Consider the following 16,031-nt stretch of genomic DNA (forward strand, 5'->3'; position numbering starts at 1 on the left):
ACATTTTAACAAGGAACAAGAAGAGAGAGAGATAGCGGAGCGATTCATTCCCTTAGGGACTGTGGAGGGGTAAGAACTACAGCAGACAGGCAGAGAAAGAGACAGCATCCCTGAGGCAGCAGTATGGTTAGGAAGAAGCAGTTCAGAACCTCTTTTGCTCTGTGCCCTCGAGTCAAAGGTGTTGGTCACTCATGACTTGTAATAGTGAGACCTGGTTACAGAGTCTGTTTGTCCTGAAGGGATGTAATTTCAACACAGGGCAAAATTTGTATTCTTGTATCATTTGGGTGATCTCAGGAGAAGGGTAACACACTATAGATGCCTTAAAAGAACACAAGGCATGGACCAACTGAAGATATACTTGCCACATCATCGATCTCTTTTTTAAATAGGGACACTACAGCACTTTCTGTAGCTGTCTAGCACAGAAACATGCCTTCCAGGTTTAATGAATCACCTTCTGTCTTTTTCAACACTGCTTATCACTTCCTGAGGTCAAAAATAAGATGTGGATGATAACTACAAGGAGACATCATTCAAGGGTTGAGTGTTGTTTTCCATTCTCTTTCAGATCAATGAGTTAAGCAACGTTCCTGTCCCTGTGATGCTAATGCCAGATGACTTTAAAGCCTACAGTAAGATTAAGGTGGACAATCATCTGTTCAACAAGTAAGTCAGTGCAGTTTCACCTCTTGCTTATGCATTTTGTCTGTTTTTGTAAAAAAAAAAAAAAAAGCCTTTTGCTCTAGGTCAGGTTTTGCAGATGGGGACCCAGTAAGCTCCTTCACATGCACAGAGCATCCCTCATGATTAGATAAATGCCTATGTAAGGGAGATGCCCAGACTGCTAAGCAAGAAAACAGGTATTTTGTCCATCAGTGCCATACTGTCCTGGGGTCTTGTTCTGCCATTGAAGCATGGCAACACCAGAGGTGAAATTAGTGCTGTCTTAGAGCAAAGTTGTATCAATGAGTGTAGATGTATATATTCATTACAACTATATCCAGTCGTGTTTTAGTGCTTATGAAGGGCCATCAATCTAGCTTCTTGAGACCAAAGTTGTGTATTGATTCTGATTGAGTACACCAATAGCAACGACAATACATCATGCTCCCACTTGTAATACCACCCTACCAGCTAGCCTCAAAGCTGCCCTTGGGAAACCAAATCTAGGGATGTTTGGATGTTGGTGGCAAGGGAAGGTCATTTTTCCGTGGTCCATTTGGTTCTTTGCTGAGACTGGTGATGGAGGTAGAGGCTTTGTAGCCTATGCCCTTCTTTTTTAGGAACTGGGCTGAGGATATTAGGTTTGGAAGCCCTTTGAATCAATATTTGCTATTGATGTGGGGAGTAGTGGTCTGTTGCCTGGCTGTCTATAACCTAGACTTACAGGGTTGGATAGGATCTGAAGCATCATCTAGGCCAGCCCTGTGCATAATGTGATGTTTTTAAACCATGCCAGAGAGAGGCTGATCCAGCCTCTTCTTGAAAACCTCCAGCAAAGGATGTTTCATAATGCAGTACTGGTCTATACTGCTTGTGCATTACATGCACGTTTTCTTTAGGTAAGAGTTCTCACCTCATCTCTGTGATCTACCTTTGAGGGTAGAAGTGTTACACCAAGGTTCATCTCTCCTACACAGCTACTGCTGTTTTCCTCCCTTCCCCATGTATTCTTCCATTTTTCATTGCAGCCTTTCACTGCAGAGGCTTTTCTTGTTCTGTGTGTGTCTAGCATGCCAAAAAGCAAAGCTAAAAGGCTCCAGCTGTGTCCAGAAAGGACCATCTCTCCTGCTTCTTCCTCAGTGAGGAAGTCACTCTGGGGTAGAGTAAATTTGGTGGCTTTAATTGCAAGAGAAGACTTTAAAAGGGCATCTCATGTTTATGCCATAAGAGTAGGGGGGCCAACCTTGCTTTGGCAGGCATGTCATAGATTAAACCCCATGTCCTCCCCAAGTTCCATTCCAATCCCCCTCCCTTGCCTGATCTACAGCTCCTCATATTGTGTCTTTGGCCTGTGCTCCTTTCTGATCTGCTGCTCTGCTTCCTGATGTGTCTGCCACTATACTTCCTGCCCCCTCCCCAGTTGGCTGTACAGTAAAATTAAGGCCAATACACAGGCGTCCCATGCCACTTGTGTGTACAAGTTGGCACCCCTCTAAAAGGAGAGAGGCTGCAGCTGATTCATCTGCGTGCCGCTTGACATTTCATTCCAAGTCTGGAAGGTCTAATCCAGGGCTGTCCAACTTCTTAGTGACCAGGAGCTGCACCAGCAGCCACGTCCACCTCTTTCCAACCCACTGCCTCACCTGAAAAGCTCCCTTGCCCCTGTGGGTGGGCAGCATGCCTCCACCATTTATTTCACTGGGCTGGCTGGTGTTCTTGCTTGAATGCACCTCAAGAACATGGAATGCAAATCCCATGTGGGCAATGTGTTTGAAAATGCCATGACATAGTTGAAGTGGCCTCTGAATTTTTGTGCAAGGCTCTTCAGTCATTGCATAGGCTGTTCATGTGTGTATTTAGCAGGATTGGATATGTTAGACAATCGTGTGGGCACAGGTGACCTACCTTCAGCTAGGTAGCTGGCCTAATAAAAGATATAGCCTATATTTATTTAGGCTATTTTAATCATTGATCCCAAAAAAGCACATTGCTGTAAATCTACACAGTGCCTTACAAACAGCTAATAGGGCATGCTGCCTACTCCAAAGAGCTTGCAAGCCAAATGCTTGATCTTACAAATGTTCAAATGCATGGGGGCTGTCATGTAGTAAAAGTGAGCACATAAGCGTTAGCAGGATTGGGCTGCTGGGCAGCACGCCACGATGATTCAGGAAAGCATGAAGCACAAGGTTGGAGGGGAATGGGGAAAGGATTAGGGCTGAGTTGATTCTAGGGCTCATGGTGATGCAGGGAGGGCTTAGAGCTGAGAACTAGCATGTGAAGCATTGTTGGTTCCACAGATATGACTCTGCTTCTTTGTTCTAGGGAAAACCTGCCAAGCCGCTTCAAATTTAAGGAGTACTGCCCACTGGTGTTCCGGAATCTCCGGGAAAGATTTGGGATTGATGATCAAGATTACCAGGTAACCTCAAAATGAAGAGATTTTCAGATATCTTAAATTGTTCCATGATGTTTATGTTAACTCTCCTACATGTGTGACCCTATGGTCTAAGTACTCCAGTCATAATCAGGTCCCCTGCCAGGTGCTATACAAACCCAAATCAAAGAGCAGTTTCCTGCCCCAGAGAGATTACAATCTCAGCATATAACCCAAGAGATGTGAGGTGGCTGCAGATACACAAGAGCACAAGGAAACAATGAGCTGGTGTTGAATGTGCGCCATGGGAATGAGGCAGGGCATGTTTGCGAATTCCAGGTGCCTCTTCTACAAAGTGCTATGTGCCATGTGATGATTTTTGTATTAGGGTTTTATCGAGGTGTTTTCTGTCTGTGGTGTCCCTGGCATGGCAGTTGTGACCATTTCCAATCTGGCTCAGTTCTTGGGGTCAGAAAGGGGGAAAGGCACGTGCCAATGGGTTGGCAGTCCCTGGCTAAAATCTGGTAGACAGAGAAGTTGCAGCTCCTTGAGATAGCACAAAGGCTTCCCTCTTGTTTATGACTCTTATTCCAAAAGAGGCTGAAGATATCTAACAGCAGAGGAGATAAGAGACCACTTAAATTAGATAAAACCAATTGAAAAGCAGGGAAGGCTTTGATAGCAGCATGACCTTTAGCAGGATGAGTGTTGGGTAATTAAACCAGCATACATTTGCAGCCCCAGTGTGGTAGATAACAGCTGGCATTGTGCCAGCTGTGCCCTGCTGTGTAGACCTAGTGAAATATTCATTTAGAGCCTGCCAGCTGGCAAGACCAGCATGTTAGCCCTGGCAAGATGCACTGATTGAGCCTGGTATCGATCAATTTTTCTCAGGTAAATGATCCCCTTGTGAGAATTCCTCTCTTCCTCTTCCTCCTTCCCCCTCCACCCCCCAAAAAAAATGTTTCAACCAGTAGGTGGTTTTCTCCCTGCCCCACAGATGTAGTTATTCAGAGCCATTATGGAAGGTGAGAAGGAAGGGGAAAGGGCCTGCTCCTTCCTACACCATCTCATCCCGGCAAGCCTGTCTGTTTAGAGAGATCACCACAATTGCTTTTAATTATTTTTAGGGTGTTGTTGTGCTACAGGGAGTATTTGCCGATACCTAGAACTCCTCTTCTCTGACCAGCATTGCAAGGAGCAGAGTATTGAATGGGCCATGGAAATGTAACTACCTTAAGACCAGACCTTTCCAGGTTTGGGTTGAGGTGGGAACCATAAAGAAGCTAGTGCTGCCTCTGCAGTAGTTGTCAATCCAGCAGCTTTCTTTAGTATTGCATTTATTCTCCATTAGTTGGTTTTTCCTAGTTATAAGAGTATTAGCTGATCATTTCTTGAGCAGATTGGCATCAAGCCTAGAAATCTCATTGGGAGCCTATGAAAAAGGAGGTGGAAGGGCTACAGTCAGGAGAGCCGGTGCTCTATTCACTGTTGTGCCACCAATGTGCTCTGAGGCTTTAGGCTAGTCACCTAAGCTCTCAGCCTCAGTTTCTCCACCCAGAAAAGCAGGTATGTAAAGTGAGATCCTTAGTTGAAAAGGGGCTGCCCCAGCACAACGTCTGTCTTTTAGGAGCATGACAAAATCAGCAGGCTGCTTTCTAGATCTGTCTCTATTTCTCCCCCTATTCCCTTTCGCCACCTTGTAAGAGTCCCTTCTAGTCTCCTGAAGACTAGTGCCTTCAGACTGAGTTCACACAGGATGTTTTCAGAGCAAAGCTTTATTCCCAGAGCTGAACAACAGGGTTTGTTTGTTTTTTTTCTTTTCTTCATTGCTTATTTTTTTGTAATAGGCTGATCCTCACAATGAGAAATCAATCATAGCATTTCAGACCTCTCACCCTTGTGCCAACCCACCTGTTACTGTGCAGGGTAGAGCAGAAGTGACTGTAAAGAGATTGTGTTTGCACCTGCTGAGCATTTCACAACTGCAGTTGAATGATTCACTGCACACAGGAAAATCTTAGCTGGAAGTCATTTGGGATGGGAAAACTCTTTTCCACTTCTGGGTACTGAAGTCCAGAAATGTCTGTAGTATGTGCTCTGTAAAGTGTTCAGCTCTAGGGGAAAAGAAGTGTCTAACTTAGGTAATAGAGCACTGGACTGAGACTTGAGAGAAAAGGGTTCTATTCTTGGCTCCTCCTTGGGCCCTGGGTGATATGGGAGAAATGAGTTCATCTTCCCATGCCTTGGTTTCCCCATCTGCAAAATGGGGATTGATGGTGCTGACCCACTGTGTAAAATGCACTGATATCTGGTGATAAAGTGTGGGAGAGGAGCCAGAGATGGTCATCTGTTAAGTTGGGTTCAGTCATTAGCAAAGACATTTTTTGACCAAGGCACTGTTGGATATTTTTCATAATTTTGGAGCACCACTCTCCTCTTACTAAACTCTTGCCTGTGCACTGGTTTGGGAAGCGGGACACTGGAGTTTAACAGAGTTGGAGAAGACAGGACTCCTATGTGCTCTGCCCCAGATTCAGTGCAGACTTGTGGGAACAGGAATTCAGACAATATCATAGTTTTCACATCTTATAAAAGAGCATGGACACTCCCTGCACCTCACCCAGTGAAGTCACTAATGCTTTTGTGAGGAACTTGGAAACTATCTGGTAAAAGGCAGCAGAATTTAAAAAGCAAACATCAAACATTTGACTACTGGTATTGATTAAAAGAATGCAGAAATGAGTTGGATGGTGGCTACAGATGGTGCCCCTTTTGTGCAGGAAGTATTTAATGCAGTGATCCTCAACCAGAGTGCCTTGAGATCCTTTTAAAGATGACATGCAGCATTAGCACTGTTAGATGTGCAAACATGATTCACAAGATAGACCAAAGATTTCCCATAGGAATGTATAATACCAAAACTGTTCTGACCTGCAGTGGGCTTTCTGGGTTTTTTGCAACAGAAGAATTGCTCTATTATTTATTTGTAGTCAAAAAACAAGTGAAAACGATGAGCTTGTATTTTTTGAGAGGGGCCTTGAGTCTAAAAAGGTTGAGAATCACTAGTTTTATGCTTAGCATAAGTGCATGTCCTATGCTGGACACAGCGGCATGGCATAGGCTGTGCGCTTCTAATAGACCCAATGTCTGTGGGCTGTGCCCTTTGGGTCTGTCCCTGGTATCACTGTGAAGGTGTGAGTAGTTGTAACATACAGCCTGGGGGAAGCTGTCAGGACCTGTAGTACGATATATTTGATACCTGTGCTCTTTGGAGTCTGGAGAAATCCCAGGAGAGCCGATTCACATAGCCCATGTGAGCCAAATGAACGAGTGCCTGTCTTCCAGAAACACGGAGGCCCTCCTGGTGGTGTGGAAGAGCCTGGCTGTAGCCTGCCAACCCTTCCTATTTTTCCTCTAGCTGTCAACTGTATTTTATGCACAGTGATTACTTTGTACTGACAGCGGAAGTGCTGCTGCTGCCTGGTCTGTTGGCTTGATTTCATGCCAGGCTTTATCCCAGTCTTGAGGTGGAAGCTTGGACTAGCCCATCCTGGCCATAGATGATCTAGTTGCGGGTGTCTTTAAGAAATAACTGTGTTGGTTTCACACGCTTGAACTTGCCTCTCACACCTGTTCCTGTGAAAGTAGTTAAGCTTCTTTCTCTGCTTTTATCATTTTTGTCCTCTGGCTAATGTGCCGTGATATGTTTTTTTTTCCTGAGGAGCAGCTTTTGAATAATACAAAACTTACCTGGAAACATTCATTATCTTGTAATTTCTTTCTTGCCTGATCTGTCATTTATGCGGTGCCTGTCACTGCAGAGAGAACACTTCTCCCACCTCCAGGGTGGAACATGTTAGCTCTTTAAGAGCATGTTGTTCCAGTGTTTAAGACAGGAAGTGAAGCATGCTGTATTCAGATAAAATTCCAGCTTAAGCTTAGGTAGGCAGGGTGTAATTAGTTCATAGAATGATAAAAAAGAAAGGCTGGAAGGAACCTCTGGATGTTATCTAGTCCACCCCCCTGCCTGAGGCAGGATCATCCCTTTCCAAACTATCCCATACAAATCCTTATTTAACCTATTACTAAAAATATACAAATCAACCCTGTTGCACAATTACAAGACATAGCAGCCTAAACTGCCACAGGTAAAGAAGGCAGGGCTGGAGCAGTCAGTGTCCAGCTGCTGCAAGGGTTTTTAAAATATTCTCAAGATCCAAGGAAGAGGGCCATGCCCCCTTCTATAGAAGAAAGCAAAAGCCCCCACAGTCCCTACCAATCTGCCCATGGGGTAAAATTCCTTTTGGACCCCAGATGTGATGATCGGACAGACCCTGAGCGAATGGGCGAGACCCGTCCAGCCAGGAACCTCTGGGTTTTAGTCCCAGCAGGAGCTTTGGCACACCCCATCACGGTCCCCAGACTTGGCTGCAGCCAACACCCAATAATTCAGAGGAAAGCAAAAAAACCCAATCCCCGATGCATGCAGCAACAGGAGGGAGAAAAATGCCTTCCCAGCTCCACATGGCAACCAGCAAAGCTCAGAAATGTAGGAAATACCCATAGCATAGTATAGATATAGCTACCCCAAATCATCCCTGACCAATGCTTGTCCATCCTCTTCTTGAACACTTCCAGGTATGGAGACCCACAACATCCCTAGCCAGCCTGTTCCACTGCCTCACTGTTCTAGCAGTGAAGACATTTTTCCTGATATCCAGTCTAAACCTGCTGTCTTGGTGCTGCCTTGAGCCAGCTTCTGTGATCTGCCCTCTATGGCAAACGAGAAAAGATGTTCTCCCTCTTCTATATGGCAGCCCTTCAGATATTTGTAAGCTACTATCACACCCCTTTTTAATTGCTTTTGCTGCAAACCGAACATGCCTATTTCCTTTAACCTCTCCTCATGGTTTGCTTTTAAAGATCTTTATCATTATTGTCGCCTGCTTCTGGATGGGAATTTAGCCAGCCCGGTAAGATTAACACCCTGGGCTGGAAGGAAAGGCAGTAACATACATTTTAGGATTCTGAGCCCTGTAATGTCCACATATGGTCAGGATTTTTGCTTCCTGTCTTGCCTATAAGAAAGGAAACGGGCATTATGGTAGCAAGTCTGGTTTTGGAGGTGGTGGGTGTTAGACTGCACAGCACTTACTGATTTGCGAACGTCAGCAAGAAATAAGATTTTCTTTCCTCCCTCCCTAACTCTTTTTTCCTGACTGTTTTTGAAACCATTGACAGTTATAGAATTTCTCCTCAACTGCATCTAAACATAAAATGCTTCAGAGGCTTTATTCTGAATAAAAAGTCTCTCCTCTCAATTCCTTTTTAGTTAGACTCTGAAAAATCCCCTACTTTCTCAATGAGACTCTGTTCACCTCCCTGTCCAGTGCCTTGCAAGAGCAGACAACCAGGCTCCCTCTACTGGTTCACTTTCACAAAGCCGTGTGGGTGGAAAAGAGCAAATATTAATTACTAGCATAAAAACATGGAACAAAACATCATCCACCATGGAGATCCTAAGACATACATGTATATCTGGCTGGAAAAAAAACATATCCCATATGCAGATGTGCATGTGTGAGCATGTATTCAAATGTGGGCATTGGCTTGTTTGAATAGGTAAGGAAATGGCAAAATAATGCAGAGTACATTGGAGTCAGGTAAAATGCAGGCTTACCTATAGGGGAAACATGGGCTGGGAAAGGAGTTGATCTTTAAAGGAGAGGAAGGCTGGCCTCAGAGCTGAGGCACTGGAGTGGAGATCAGTTTTGTGCTGTGCTATAGACTTCCTGTGTGTCCTTCCACAGGTCGCTTCACCCCTCTGCCTCTACTGCTCCTCTTTTGAAATGGAGATGCTTTCACTTCCTCTGTCTCCTGCCTGTATAGGCAGGAAGCTGTCCAGGGCAAGGATGGCTTCTTATGTATGTGCAGCATCTGGTACCGAGGGCCTGGATCCATGTTGTAACCTTTACCTCCTATAGAATGTATAAGCAAAGTGGAAAAGGGGCAAGTGAGCTGTTCTTGTCAAGCAGGTGAGAATGAGGGGCAGCAGGAGAGTGCTGAGAATCTCATTGTATCCATTTGTTAGAGACTGAAAAGCTCATGGGTAGGTTGGTTTGACCTTAGTGGTCAAATGAAGGAATGCAGCTTGTTGGAAGAGTTGGAAGTCCAGGTTGTCAAAGGACATTGATGAAACTTAAGCCTTTAAATAGGTTTGAGGATCTGAGCCTTGCCTCCTAAAGGTGCTTGGACACCAAGCTGTTTGGGGCAGGGATTGTCTCTGCTACGGGTGCACCAATAGAGATTTTGGGGGCCAATACCAATAGCCGATTTTTTTTTTTAAGGAGGCATATTGGCCAATACCGATCCAATTTCCAGTACTGCTGCGTCTAGCTGGTAAGTCTGTGGTAGAAGGGGAGAGGCATCAACACCCCTTGCAGTTAGGGAGGGAGTGGGGCAGGGGCTGGGCAGGTGCTGCCCAGCTGGGGCAGGGCAGGCGCGGGACAGAGCTGCAGCTTGTCTGGCGGGGCATGAGAGGGGAACGGCTCCTGCTGCTGTGTGCACCCCGGGAGGGCATGATGAGGGGGGATGGAGCGGTGGGCATGTGCCCTCAGATATGTGTGGGGTGGGGCAGGCTGCAGCTGTGGGCGGGAACTGGGGGCTGCGCCAGGCTCTTCCTGCTGGGGGGTGGCTGGGCTGCGCTGTGCTCAGGGCGGGCGGCAGCAGTGGAAGAGAGGCTATGGGGGAGGGCTATGGCAAAATTTGGGGTGGCTGTAGTCTTTTGTGTGCGTGTGTGTGTGTGTGTGTGTGTGTGTGTGTGTCCCCTCTGTAGCCCCCCTCCCAATGCCACTGCCCCCCGCCCCAAGCTGTTCAGCTCAGCCCCCCCTCGGCTGGGAAGAGGCCGGCACAGCTGCTGGCTGCTCTGCTCTGCCCTACCCCTTGCAGATCTGGGGGGCATCCCCCCCATACTCTCCCAGGGTGCATGCAGTGGCGTTAGCTGCTCCCCCACCCCTTGCCCCCCGGACAAGCCTCTGCTCTGTCCTGCGTCCTGCCCCACTCCCTCACTGCAGGGGGTGTTGATCTGTCTGTTCCCTCCCCCCTTCCTGTCCACCAGAACAGACTTACCAGCTGTGTGCAGCTTTCCACACTGCTGGGCTGTGCTCCTTGCTGCCTGTGTGCTGCGCTGTGGCTGCATGCACACACGGGCATTTATTGGCCAAATTATTGGACACATCAGGCCAATTTTTCTGATTTAATCAATTCTTTAATCAATTTCTTTATATCAGTGCCGATCCGATATTGGACCAATGTATTGGTGCATCTCTTTGCATCTGTAACATGCTCAGCATCACAAAGCCCCCAGTACAAAAGAGCTCTCACTGTCTAAGGGGATGTCTATGCTAGACTTAGTGTCTTACTGGTGTAGTAGCACTGAGGGGGCAAAAGCAAACTATCCACTAGCATTTTGACTGCCATATTATCTAACCTGGCTTGGTGCACCCAGAAAAAAACAATGCATAATGTACCAGCAGATCTCTGAATGCCATCTGTTCCACTGCTGGCCCCACTCTGTCACCACCAGTGAAGCAGGACTAAGGTCATAGTGCTGGAAAACTCTTTAAGAGGAAAGGACGGTAGAAATTATCTAGAATGGATCTGGCCTTATTGGCTAAGTAAATTGTATTGCGCTGCTACCCTTTCTAGTGTTGTTTTCCAAGGTATTATCTTCCTCTGGACCTGAGGCTACTCATTAAGTGATCTGGTCAACAGAGGGAGAGGGTTTTATTGCACACAGATTACCATAATGGATTGTTTTGCAGCTCAACGTTGATATTCTACTTGTGCAATGAGTGCCAAGAAGTCGCAGTGTCTCATTGCAAAGGGTGGGGAGAGGAATGTAAAGAGAGAACAACCGCTGTTTATTTTCTCTGAATAAGAACAGCAAAGGAAAAGGCTGGCTTTGGATTTAAAGATGGCCTGTGAAGAATTCCCAAGCAATTACACTTTTGCTTATCAGTACAGAATTTGTGTTAAATTTGTAATTTTTTTTCTGCTTGTCTTTTATGCCTTGGAAGTATCAGAAATACCAAATTTACTGTCTTGAGGCTGGAGGAAATCTAGAGGGTGTGGAGCCAGGTGCATCATGAACTCTCACACTTTTCTCACCCTGTCAAATAATAATGGTTCTTTAGCAAAGGCTTCCTTCCTCCAATATATGTCAGTGGAATTAAATGTGTTGGTACATTGAAGACCAACACGTTCAAAATGTAGGCCCAAAGTTAGGGTACAGGGCTCTATATAAAGGCACTTATTTAAGTGACCTGATCTTCAAAAGTATTGAGTATCCAACAGCTCCCTTTATTGGAATTAGCATGGGACTCAGAAACTCCAACCAGTAACTAAGATCCCACCATGCCAGGTGCTGTTCATGCACAGAGCTGAAAGACAATCCCATGTATCTTGTTGAGAATATAAATAGTGTGTGCCAGGGCTGTCAACCCGCCATCTTTCAAATGCCTTATCTATTCTTTCAAAGATGTACAGCATTCCTGTTTCCTCTGACCAATATCACACCTCCTCTCCCCCTCACCTCTTATTTTCCTTCTGACTCCCTGCAGAACTCTGTAACCCGAAGTGCTCCTGTGAACAGTGACAGCCAAGGGCGCTGTGGGGCCCGGTTCCTCACCACCTATGACAGGAGGTTTGTCATCAAGGCAGTGTCAAGTGAAGATGTAGCTGAGATGCACAACATCTTGAAGAAGTACCATCAGGTACGGTGAGTCTAGAAGCCTGTGGGATGGGAGGTGGATAGTGTCTTGGAATATCTAATGCATAGCAGGGGAGCACTCGGATTGAAAGAAAGATACCGTTTCGGCCCTAGCTATGTCTTACCAACAGTACAGCACAGGCGAGCTTGTTTAGGTGAAGGTTGCTGGTTGTCAGTGGCCCTATAGTCTCCTTTTACCCCTTTCAGAGCCCTATGGGATCTTGAACTTGCCAGAGGCCAGATCTCTGCTTAACAGCTCACTTCCTAATAATGTCAGCACCTTTGATCTGCCTCCACCAAAGTATCAACTTGCCAGTGCCTGAAAGCTGTAGAGATCCAGACTGTATTGAGACATGTGGGATCATCCCGCCCAGCAGGATAGGATGGGGGAAAGGCTATTCTGTTAGTGGGTGGAGTGAAGGGTAATGTGTGATAAGTCAGTTGGCTTATCTGGAAATGCTCTACTCCCCTCTTGCAGGATCAGTTAGCCATCCTGCTGTGCCACCTTGTTTTATTGTGTGTCCTCTTCCTTTCCTTGAGTGGAGGTCTTGGGTTGTTATTAACAGCCCCAGGCTGAGTGGAACTAGAAATTTAGCTTGTCACATGGCTGCCTTGAGCAGGAGGTTGGATTAGGTGACTTGCTGAGGTCCTTGCCAGCCCTACTTTGCTATGATTTTATGGTGTAACACTCCAGGAGATCCATAGTGTGATATCTTCTTTTTTTTCCACCCTGTGCCCCTTCAGTTCATAGTGGAATGCCATGGGAACACACTTCTTCCCCAGTTTCTTGGCATGTACCGTCTTACCGTGGATGGCGTGGAAACCTATATGGTTGTCACAAGGAATGTATTTAGTCACAGGCTGACCGTGCATCGGAAGTATGACCTGAAGGTAAGGGTTGGGCAGGGCCAAGTCCATTCCAGGTTAGTAAGCCATGGATTTTAAGGCTTCCTGTCTTTTTTTTTTCCCCATAAAAATGTACCTGGGTGCTACTTCTGGGGTATCTTAAATTGTGTTTTCTAAGTTCTTTTTTCGTGGAGGACTTTGTCAAACTTTGGAGAGCCTAATTGGGGTTATCACTTGAGGTTGAAAGATTTGACTGGCATTTGTGCCAGCCCTTCCCTGAAGCAGAAGGACTTACTGAGTACAAGCAAGTCCCATCACAGCAGGTCCAGGGTCATCTTACCCCTCTGAAACTCAGTAAATCCCCTTGGTGTAAAGAAGGTGATTGAGACCTCAAATTGATAACACTGAAGCTGGCTTTACATGACAGAAGAATTGTAAAGAGGACACACAAGCAGTTTGTGCTTTGTGACTCTCCTTCAGGGGGAGAGGTGGTTGAGCATGGAGGGTAGAAAGTTCCAGGTCCTGGCTTTGAAGTCTCATAGAGTTTGTAGCCAAGATAAGCACCCAGGTAATCCTGGATATTCAAAAATATTCAGCACTAAAGCAAAATATTTCCTTCTCTTTGTTAGCTCAGTTTTATCGTGAGTCCCTATCCCAAATGAACCTCGCTAAATAGAGCTCCACCTTTTCTTCAGTGAGCACATGAGCTGTATCTCATCAAGTAAAGCTTAGAAGGTTTTCTGCAGGCTAATGCAGAGAGAAGCCATGAACTCAGGTGTCACAGAGGTAGAATTGAAAATGTAGACACCCACGTCTGGCTCAGATACCGAGAGAAACACCAGCAAACTGTGGCTTGTAACTATCTCAGTTTTGCACATCCAGAGAGCTTGATGTGTCCCCAAGGGAAAGGTATCCGCTACCAGTCTCTTCTCCCCCCATGAGTGTGATTTAATATGCAAATGGCTCTCTCAGGCTGTATCCTCACCATTGAAGTCAATGGGGAAGTTTTGTCATTGATTTTAGTAGGGTCAGGATTTTCACCCCCTTGGCCCCCAATATTCAGGCCAGGGGCAATAAAAGAAGAAGGTTCATGTAGGGTTTGTTATACAAGCCAGTGAGACATCTTGTCTAGCATCCTACCACCCATTATAGCTAGGAGCAGGCACTTATAAAGGAAGGTGGCAGTCTCTTCTCTTGATCAAGTGTGGGGTATTTTTTTGTAAATCAAGGTTTCAAACTGCAGTGCTTAAATCCTTGGGTACAGTATTAGAGAGACTGTGTATAACGAACGGGGTGGGGGACACGGGACGGGACTAGACTGAGTTCTTCAGCCAGCCCTGACTGTCTTGTTTACAGTGGCTTCTTAAAATACATATTTTTGTGTGAAGGGACCTGTTAATCGGAAGCAAAAAAGCATTTAAAAATAAACTTGTAAGATACGGTGCCAATACTTTTAGTGATGATTAATTGGATGTCTGATGCAGGTGAATGTAATGTAACATAATGCGATGTCTTCCTCTTCTTACCAGGGCTCAACAGTGTCCAGGGAAGCAAGTGATAAAGAAAAGGTAAGGATGATCCTACTATCATGCCTATTCGAGAACTGCCTCTCATTCCTGACATTGGTTAGAAGTGGGTAGGTCCAGCTGCTTGTTTCTCTGAACTAAAAGGGCACTGAACAGTGAAGAAAAATGGGGACAAGTTAAACAACCAGCTGAACAGAAGATTCACTAAATCATGGTCTGAGCAGCTCTTAAGAGCATGTCAAGCATAACATAGTAATCATGCAAGAGAGTGCCTGCAGGCTGGCAGTGGTATGGCTCTGGAGAGGTTTGTGAAGGCAAGGTGGCACATCAGAAGTTAGGCACTCACTCTACCAGGATAGGTGCTTTTGCAAATCTCACTAAGCAAATAGCAGCATCGTTCTGCACCTGAATACCTTTGGGAATCTGGCCTGAGGTCTCTGCATTAAAGAGCTTCTCACTTACAACATTGATTCTGCAAGCACTGCCATATTGAATGCCACCGTGAAAGGTCTTACTGAAATTGCAGCACCTGGTCTGGGAGAATACTTACACAGGGAAGAACCAGAGGGTTATAGTGTGTTCTTGTTACAAATCCCGCCCCCAAACAAACAAACAAAACCCCCCAAAAAACCTAATGGCGTACTGGGTTGTGTTAACAGGATTGTCATTTCCAAATCAAGGAAAGTGATTCTTCTGCTTTATTCTGTACCACGAGACCTCACTTGGAGTACTGTGTTCAGTTTTGGGCCCCACACTGCAAGAAGGATGGGGACAGTTTAGAAAGAGTTCAGTGCAGAGCCACAAAAATGATTAGGGACCTCTAGGAGGCAGGACTTATGAGGAGAGGCTGAGGGAATTGGGGTTATTTCATCTGGAGAAGAGAAGACAGCATCTTCAAATACCTGAGGGGTGATTACAAAGAAGATGGAGGTGGACTTTTCTCTGTGACCAAAGGGACAGGACTAGGAGTGGCGGCCTCAAGCTTTGGCAGGGAAAGTTTAGGTTGGAGATTAGGACGAATTTTCTGCCTATGAGGGTGTTCAAGCATTAGAACAGACTACCTAGAGAAGTTGTGGAATCACCATCCTTGGAAGTTTTCAAGAGCAGGTTGGACAGACACTTGGCTGAGATGTATTAGTCAGGAATGATTCTTCCTTGAGCAGGGGCTGGACTAGATGACCTTGTGAAGTCCCTTCCAGCCCTACTTTCCTATGATCCTGTAAAGGTTTGCAGGAAGGGATGGGATGCAACAAATAGCAGAACAGCTTAGCATAGTTGAGCAGTCAGTCAGGGTCATGAGTTGTTGCAAAAATTAAAGAAGAGTTTTTTGTTTGCCTAGGAAGGTGTTCTAAACTCAAGAAGATTGAGCTGGGAATGATAAATTGGCTGATCTCAGTGTCTCTGCCTGGCTGATTCTCTCACCTCTTTATACAGAGGACTCCCAAAAATGAGTCATCTCACAAGTTGGGAATTCCTACTTCACATTTCAAAGCTCCAGTCCCTTGTCATAATCTGTTGCCACCTTACTGTAGTTCAGTTGTGTGATTTTATGAGTTTACTGATTTTTGTCTGAAGTTCTGAGTTTATTTTCAAATAACCAGGCAAGAGGAAAAAAAACACTTTATATCAGACCCTTGATATAGTATTTTTATAAAAGGGTTGAGGATTGCCGCATCATTCTAAGAATAAACAAATATAATCCCAAATTGTACAGAGGGGTTGTGGAACTGCTCATGGAAGCATACTTTCGCAGAAAAGGGCCAGGGGGTTACAATAGACCAGGGGCAGGCAATTATTTTGGGTGGAGGGATGCTTACCGAGTTTCGGCATGCTGTCAAGGGCT

General features: G+C 45.6%; 1 protein-coding gene across 1 annotated transcript in view; it reads left to right on the forward strand.

Moving 5' to 3' along the window:
* PIP4K2B (phosphatidylinositol-5-phosphate 4-kinase type 2 beta) overlaps positions 1-16,031 on the forward strand; it is a 37,866-nt gene that overhangs the window by 11,901 nt on the left and 9,934 nt on the right. The window contains exons 2-6 of the mRNA XM_006022600.3: positions 572-669; positions 2,992-3,088; positions 11,668-11,820; positions 12,561-12,707; positions 14,192-14,230. Coding sequence (XP_006022662.2) covers positions 572-669; positions 2,992-3,088; positions 11,668-11,820; positions 12,561-12,707; positions 14,192-14,230 — 534 coding nt within the window. The remainder of the gene's footprint in view (positions 1-571; positions 670-2,991; positions 3,089-11,667; positions 11,821-12,560; positions 12,708-14,191; positions 14,231-16,031) is intronic.

This window comes from Alligator sinensis, unplaced genomic scaffold (assembly GCF_000455745.1).
Source record: "Alligator sinensis unplaced genomic scaffold, ASM45574v1 scaffold886_1, whole genome shotgun sequence".
Lineage (NCBI taxonomy): Eukaryota > Metazoa > Chordata > Crocodylia > Alligatoridae > Alligator > Alligator sinensis.